Source organism: Microtus oregoni, unplaced genomic scaffold (assembly GCF_018167655.1).
Source record: "Microtus oregoni isolate MIOR12 unplaced genomic scaffold, Mior012 000113F_000, whole genome shotgun sequence".
In the NCBI taxonomy this organism is placed as follows: Eukaryota; Metazoa; Chordata; class Mammalia; order Rodentia; family Cricetidae; genus Microtus; species Microtus oregoni.
The window spans coordinates 257,996-266,302 of record NW_024544739.1 but is presented as its reverse complement, the minus strand read 5'-3'; the positions used below and the strand labels follow the sequence as shown (position 1 = coordinate 266,302).

The 8,307-nt window shown below is 41.8% G+C and overlaps 1 protein-coding gene across 1 annotated transcript; it reads left to right on the top strand.

Annotated features, from left to right (window-relative positions):
- Window positions 1-1,351: 1,351 nt before the first annotated feature.
- Window positions 1,352-7,889, top strand: LOC121443767 (spindlin-2-like; the record flags this gene model as incomplete). The annotated part of the gene is made up of 3 exons (XM_041645562.1): window positions 1,352-1,782; window positions 1,921-2,104; window positions 7,878-7,889. Coding segments are annotated over 3 exons (627 nt in total), but the record flags the coding sequence as incomplete, so codon positions are not given.
- Between the last annotated feature and the right edge of the window lie 418 nt (window positions 7,890-8,307).

Sequence of the window (8,307 nt, the reverse complement as noted above, 5' to 3'; positions counted from 1 at the left end):
GGGTCTCCAGGGGGCTGTGTGAGCAGCATTATAGGACATGTATGCTGGATATTTCTATGGGTTAATAGGGAAGAAAACTGTCTATGAGGGGTTTAATGACCTAATTAGAGTCTTGATGATGTCACAAAGCTTTGGTTGGGGGTGGCAACACTGTTCCACATGAAGCACTAGTCTTCTGTGAAGGTGGGCTGACTATCTTCACGGTGGCTGAGGAGGTGAGTTCAGCTCTTGGGCTCCACAACTGTTCAACAGGATTAGGCAGCTGAACATTTCCAGAAGATGGAATCTGGAGAGCCAAGACATTTTCTTTTGGTAAATATGTTTAGGAAGAAACAGGGACCTCTGTAGTCCCAGAGAGGTTTCCTTCAAATCTCCTGTGAGTCTAAAATTTATGTTGTTAACAGCTTCTATATTTGATAGCTGTGGGGACAGTGAATGCCAGGTATTCTTCCCACTTTATCTTTGCTATCAATGTCCAATTCATCAGTTCACGAAAGTGGCGAAGATCCTCTTTGTCGATATGTGTTTTAAAAGATATTAATTATTTCTAAATGGTGCTGTTGCCCAGATTAATGAGTCTTTATATTTGCAGTTTGTCTCACAAAACTCACTTCTCTAGTGAAGACCTGGTATGGCTTTATGTAATAAACCTGGGTCTGGATCAGGAGACATAATACATAGAACCAGTGGACTGGAGTGCCATGACCTTGGGCAGGTGGTTTTGGATCAACCACCTAACCAACAGCTTGAGTGGGAAGGAGAGAATTGGCTGTCCTTCGAATTCTTTGCCATCTGTTCAGATTTTTCTTTCTCACTCTGGGCATAGGCATCCAGTCTCCTCTCATTGACACAGTCAGTCCAGAATTAGGTTTCTCAGTAGAGGTCCATTGCCTTTGGGCAGCAGGAATATGTCTCTGAAACACATATACTGAGCAGTAGACAATAGTGTGATAATTTTCCTATGAATTTCTTAAGACCAAATTACATTTAGGCAGCCCAAATCTATTCAGCACTGCCTTTATCACCTTCCCCAAAGATCTTCCAGAAAAGAATCTTGACATCGCATCCTCCCCTTCTTAACCTTGCAGGCACTTATGGTGGAGGAAACCACTTTGTGTCTGATTGAAACTGAAGAATTCTTCCAATGCAGAGATTGGCAGCTATGAAGCCCAAGCCCAGAAGGAGAGCCAAGAGACAGTGGAACAGGAGTGTTGTGGCCTATCTCAGTAAATCTAACACCATGATAAAGATGCCTCTTAGTATGAGATGCATGCCACCTCTCCAGAAGAAGAATGGGCCAACTCTCCAGAAACAAAAACTGAGTAAGCCTTTTGAGGCCCTGGAGAATATTGTTGGCCGCCGAATTTCTCATGGCTGGAAGGAAGCCAATGAACCAGTCACCCAGTGGAAAGCCATCATTCTAGATCAACTGCCAACATATCCCTCTCTCTATTTGTTGAAAGATGAGGGGATTGATTGTGTCTGTGGCTTGGAGCTTCACAGCAATGAAAGGATTTTAAACCTTAAGATCCTGCCTAATAATGTGCCATTTCCTCAGGTGACAGACACTCATCTGTCAAACACCATAGTTGGCAGAGCAGTGAAACATACATTCACGGGCACAAATGGCTCTAAGGAAGACTGGAATGGGATGGTCCTAGAGGAGGTGCCAATCATGAAGACCTGGTTCTATATTACCTACAAGAAAGATCCGGTCTTGTATATTTACCACCTCCTGGATGACTACATTGAAGGCAACCTCCACATCATGCCAGGCTCTAAGGAGGAGTGCAGTGTCATGGTCCCAGATGAGGTGCAGACCAGGATGACCTGTTTCTACATTGTCATGGAGAATGATCCAGTCCTGTACCTTTACCACCACCTTGATGACTCCATTGAAGGCAACATCCACATCATGCCTGAATGTCCTCCAGTAGAGGTGACTTTGCAATTAGGCAGGGATTCCTTGGCAGGCAAAGGTGTGCAGTACAACAAAAAAGATGGAACCCAAGAGATAGGTAAAATTATTTGCCAAGTTCCCACCAAACCTTCTGTGTATTTCATCAAGTTTAATAATGACTTCCATATCTATGTCTACGATTTGGTGAAGATCTGTTAAAGTGAAATTCTCAAAATTTGAGGGGCACACTTCAAACTGTGTTTGGGGAATGTGTTTTTTTCAAAGATACCGCAGGTCTTCTATTAATCCTGGTATTTTTTTCAAATGGAATATTCTTGCTCGAAAAATAAAAATTTGTGAACATGTTTTGTTCTTTGGTGAATGATGGATTATGTTTGGTGGAAGGGACATCACAGAAATACATGCCTCAAAACAAAGCAGGATTTATGGTCTTTCCCCTTGGAGAGGATGGACTGGGAATGCTTGGTGTGGTAAAGGACAAGATGGCTGTCTAGGGAGTAGTGGCGAGGGGACAAAAGTTGTAGGATTTTGGGGCGGGATAAAGCTTGAGGGAAAAACATGTCAACTGGAAAGATGTGACAGATATCAGAGTGAGGTATTGGGACTCAAGAAGATAAAGAGTAGATTAATCAGGAGGGGACACAAATGTATACTCAAAATCAGAGGAAATTAGGTTTCATTTGATGAATAATTTAATTCGTACTGGCTGTAAGTCACTGGATGTTTGAACTCCACTGGAGCATGTTGAGTGACCAGGAGCCTCCTGCTTAGAGAAAAGTGTCTCCGCCCAGTTGCTCCTCTGCAGTGGGATGGACGTCACACTATCTACTTCCTTTTGTCAGAATTCTGTCTGCCACCTACTTTGTCATGCCTGGATTCGGTATTCCTTGAACTCTCATTGGTCCTTTGCATGCCATCCAACCCTTGTGAGTTCATTTAAATAATTGCCCTGTCATATCTGGAAAACAGTGTTCCCTTTCATTGATCATGTTCTGTAGGACTTGGGCTATAAATCTCATCGACAGATGCATCCACACACAGGATAAACATGTACACATTGATGCCCACTAATGTGTGACATGCACGCATATGATGAATGCACCGATCTCCATCAAATCAGTAAACGAGGGAATCCCTGATGCTAGGTGGAGTGTGGCAAAGACCCCACAAACCCATCAGACCCCCAAATACCAGTATGGTATTGATGTCTGACTCCCATCATGTAAGGATCCTGCCATCCTGTAACGGGGCGATTTTTGCTTCCTTGATCTTCACAAACTTGGTTAAAATGTTAGAGTTGTCAAACTGCCAGTTAGGGTCCAGCATGTAGATCAGCTGTCTCAGGTCAGGTGATTTGGCTACAATTCGGGTGATAACTTATACCAGGGAATTCTGGTACACCCTCACCTCTTCTTCTCCCAGTCCTCATCATCACTCTTGTGGCTGGGCTTGGAACACAAAGAAGGCAAAATGGAAAAATCCTCCTCCTCAGTGCAAAACAATGTCCATCTTTCAAATGACCTGACTCTCACAGGGAATGCAGCACATTTTATCCTTCTAGGTCTCCTCATTCTTTGGTTCACTCATTTTTCCAATGAATGATTGAATTCATCCATTCTTCCATCTCTCTCTCTCTCTTCTTCCTTCCCTTCTTCAATTTCCCCGTTTATAGTAGTAATTTGAGCAGCGGGGCTGCGTCCCCAGCACCATGGCCGCCTACCTAGCTTATGCCCCTAAATAAGAACACAAAAACTGTATTCTTTTAAACATTTCCTGGCCCAGTATTTTCAGCCTCTTAACCCATTTTTAATAATGTATGTTGCAGCATGAGGTGCGCTTACCAGGAAAGATTCAGCATGTCCGACCTGGTGGCTGACTGCATTGCCATCTGCCTCAGGGAGCAGAGCTCCCGTGTCTGCTCGGGAGAGGGGTGCATGGCATCTCTGGGTTCACTTCCTCTTTCTAGCAGCATTCTGTTCTCTTTACTCCTCCCACCTATGTTCTAATCTATCAAGGGAAGCAGATTCTTTATTTAATTAAGCAATGACCTTCTTCCATCACTTTATCCTTTCAACAGCTTGCCCAAATAAATCTTCCATGTCTCTTCTGTTGTATAATCTTTCATTTCTAAAGAACTTGCCCTCTTATGGAAGGATTTTTCTGACATCTCTGTGGACGGAGGTCATATGAGGAAAGTCGTGATCCGTAATACCATATTGGGATAGCGGCAGTCCACAGACTCTCACCCTCTGTGAAAACAAAATAAGAACCTCCTTTCCAAAGCATCATGTCCTTAGATCCAAATTTTAAAGTCAAGGCACTTTCAAAATATCTATGTGGGATTAGTTCAGCAGCATTTATAAACAAATATCTTTTAGCAGCTATTGCTCCTTCCTCAGCATTCAAATGATTCAAACAGAGCACAATAGCATACAGTATCAAAATTCTCTGTGTATTTTCCATCTTTGTTAGCTTCAATTTAAGCTCTAATTTATTTTTCCTTTTTATTTTTTGCCTTTTGAGACATGTTCTCTGTATCTTTGACCTGGAATAACTCTGTAGAACAGGCTGTCCTTGAAGTTTCAGAGATCCACATGTCTCTGCCTCCCAGCATTGGGATCAAAGGTGTATGGTACTACACCTGAATTCAGAGAGACCTGTTTGTCTCTGCCTTCTCTGCACTGGGATTAAAGGTATGTGCTACCACACCATGAAGTTACAGAGGTCAATCTCTCTCTGCCTCCCAAGTGTTGGGAGTAAAGGTGTGTACTACTACAACCAACAACTCTCTTCATTTTATTTTAACTTTAAGAACTTCAACTTTTAGCCTGCACATATTTTTAACACACTGTAAATCATTTAAAAATTTTCTTTGTCTTTGAATCTCTCTTTACTCAATATATCTCTTTGTTTTTTTGACCACATTAATCCTTAATTTACACGGCAATCTCAATATGACGAAAAGGTGGCTTTGCCAGCTAGATGTAGCCTATTCCTTAGCTTTCTGTCATTCCAACGTTATGGCTGAGGTACCGGCCAGAGCCGCATTCAGTGCCACAAGTCTACAGTGTTTAAAGGTCCTTGCCATCAAACAAGCTGCAAAAGACAACACTCAAGCCCTCTCTTTGTAGCTGGCACTCCTGACTCAAACATTCAGAGTTTGTTCTGGCAGGATATCCCAGAATTCCGGCATTTTAAAACATCACAGTTTTTTTTTTCCTGCTACTGCTGAAAACAAACAAGCATTCAGCTGGCTTTTACCAACACCATTTAAATGTTTCGTGGCAGGACCACTTAACAGCAGCATGGTTTTGCAGCTGAAGGTGAGTCAGGAATCTTCTCTTAAATGAGTGTGCTTGCTTGCTACTAGCAAGAAGTGCAGACCCGAGATATAGCTGCTAAAAAGAAAACATGCTTTACTTGTTCCCGGGCTTTCTCAGGCTTTCAGTGGATTCAGTTTTCCACATGTCTGAGTGCCATCCTGTAGTAATTTGAGCAGCGGAGCTGTGTAACCAGCACCAGGGCAGCCTCACAAGCTAATGTCCAGAAATAATTACACACAAACGATTCTTTTAAACACTGCCTGGCCCATTAGTTAAGCCTAATAACCCATTTCTAATAATCTATGTAGCATCACGAGTGTGCTCACCAGGAAAGATTCAACAGGTCTAACCTGGTTGCTGGCTGCATTGCCCTCTGCCTCAGAGAGGAGAGCTATCACGTCTTCCCACGAGAGTGGATCATGGTGTCTCTGAGCACACTGCTTCTTGCTCCCAGCATTCTGTTCTCTTTCTCCTCCCACCTATGTTCTAAATTAACAGGGGAAGCAGTTTCTTTATTTAATTAAGCAATGAATTACTACCATCACTTTATCCTTTCAAGAGCTTGCCATAATAAATCTTCCATGTCTCTTCTGCTGTATAATCTTTCATTTGAAAAGAACTTACCTTTTCAGGGGAGGATTTTTTTGACATCTCTGTGGATGGAGATCATATGAAGAGGATCAGATGAGCAACCATGACAACTCTTATGCTGTAGAGTTAGGTGGACCAGAGATTGATTGCTGACAATCCTGTTCTATGCGTCAGATGCCCATGAACTCTGCCCCTGTTGTCAGACACGCAGATATCAAGGTGGTCACACATACGTAACTCATTCAGTGTTCACAGACATTTATATTGAGTTTTAGTCTTGTCCTAAACTAATAAAAAAAACAAGAATAGGAGAAGAGAGGAGCCTGAAGTAGGGCCTCCAAATGGTCATTTGCAAAGGTAAGGTTTCCTGCCTCTATGTATGCTTTCTCCTTTCCTTAGTCAAATAATCCCCCACACCAGTTTAGAATTGTGATTAAAAGAATGATTATATCTTTAAAGGGCAAAAACTTACAGATGACCATCCCTGACAAAAGCCCTCAGCGGGATCAGGACAGAAGCATAGAGGCCGGAAGGGAAACTGGAAGCAAGAGATCAACCTGAAGGTAAATGTTGGTTTTTGAAAGAGAGAGAGCCCACACCTCAATGGGCTGGTATATCAGTAGCTATTGGCTGAAGGAGAGGAAGAAACTCATGCAACACACTTATTTGGATATAGCAAAAAAAAAATGTTACTAGAAGGTGAGAAAAAAAAAACTATTTTACTTTATTTATTTCAGTCCTTCCAGACACATCACAGAGATACGATCTCTTCATGCATGAGAGTCACCGATGATTTCCCTTTAAGAAAATACCCACAAAACTCCCAATAACATCATCAGCATTCAACAACATGTCTATGATTGCTTTGCCTTGCCTTTGCTTCTCAGTAAATGATGTTGTTAGTTAATCTCTGCAAACTATGCAAATTTCCCTGTACCTAAATAGACAGAACTGACAGGTTATCTTAAACACAACAGGGAGTCACACTACGATGGAATGGGTTAATCATCACCAGTGTGGTAGTGACATATTTAGGATCTTTCCTTTGTCTAAAAATCACAGAGTTGTAAACATGATATGTTGTCATACAGATTTCTTAGGGTTTTTTCCCCCTGTTGGATTCCTTGGTATGCTTCCATAATTTTTGCCAGATCCAATCAGTTTTGCCATGCACTCTCAGCTCCACATCATTGTGTTCCCCTTATGTTCTAGTCCAGGCATTTTTGACATCTTGAAACTGTTGCAAGAGTATCTCATGTTCCACCTAAATGATTTGGAGTGTTATTTAGGATGAGTTTTATCTTCCATCCTTGAGTTCATTGACTTTCCTTGGGCGTAATTCCTGGGACACTGAGCCTAACTCCTGGGGGATTCCTCTAGTTACTTCTCCTTACTGAGACAGCTTACACACTCAGTACTACTATGACAGTATTTCTGTAGCAAACATTCTTCTCAAGATGAGAAGAAATTTCAATATTACAATCCATTTGTTTTTATTTTGATTTAAACACACACACACACACACACACACAAGTTAATGCACATACACTGATGATATTAATTGAGTCGGCCATTCTGTGGTTGTCAAGATCATTATCTCTCGAGGGGTTCTTAGAGGCATGGGGTGACCCCCAGAGGAACTTGGGTAGGTGAGGAGAGGTTGACTGCACTGTGCCATGTCTATAGTCACAATGGGTGCCTTATCCTATAGTCAGACTGATGACTATCTTGAATATCACCATAGAACTTTGGTATGGCCAAGATGGAGATCAAGTCAGGGTAAAAATCAGAAAACTAGATGGAGCTTCCAAGCTCCAGTTGAATAGCCGAATGATGGAGAATAAGAGCAAGGATGTCAGTAATAAAAATGACCCTCAGGCACTGAGACACTGTGCCCGAACAAAGGGGGTTTCAACTAAACCAGTGGCCTGGGAATGAAAGAACATGGAATCAAAGTGGAAGCTCTGAATGTGGCTGACAATTGGACCAGACTGAGAAGCCAATGATAATGGCACTGACATTTGTCTGTACTTCATATACAGGGTTTTTTGTGATCATATTCTATGTGGATGCTATCTTCCTAAATCTCAATGGATGAAGGGTAGGCTTGTACTTCAAACAGGTCAAGGAACACCACCCTCAATTTAAATTGGAGTAGGATTAGAGAGGTTTGGTGTGGGAGCGAGAAGAAAGTGGGAGGAGGAAACAAAGGGAAAATTTTGATATTCATTATTATGAAGTAATATAAAAATCAATAGTAGATAACCAATAAAGAGATTGGAGCTAGAAATAAAAACATTCATGTGAGTTGTTGACTCAGACACCAAAGACTTTTTTACAGAAAAGGCACAAAAAGAGATTGGGTTACCTGGCAAAATATGACTCATGTATTTGGGAAGATGAGTGAGGTTTTATTTTGGGTCTCCAGGGGGCTGTGTGAGCAGCATTATAGGACATGTATGCTGGATATTT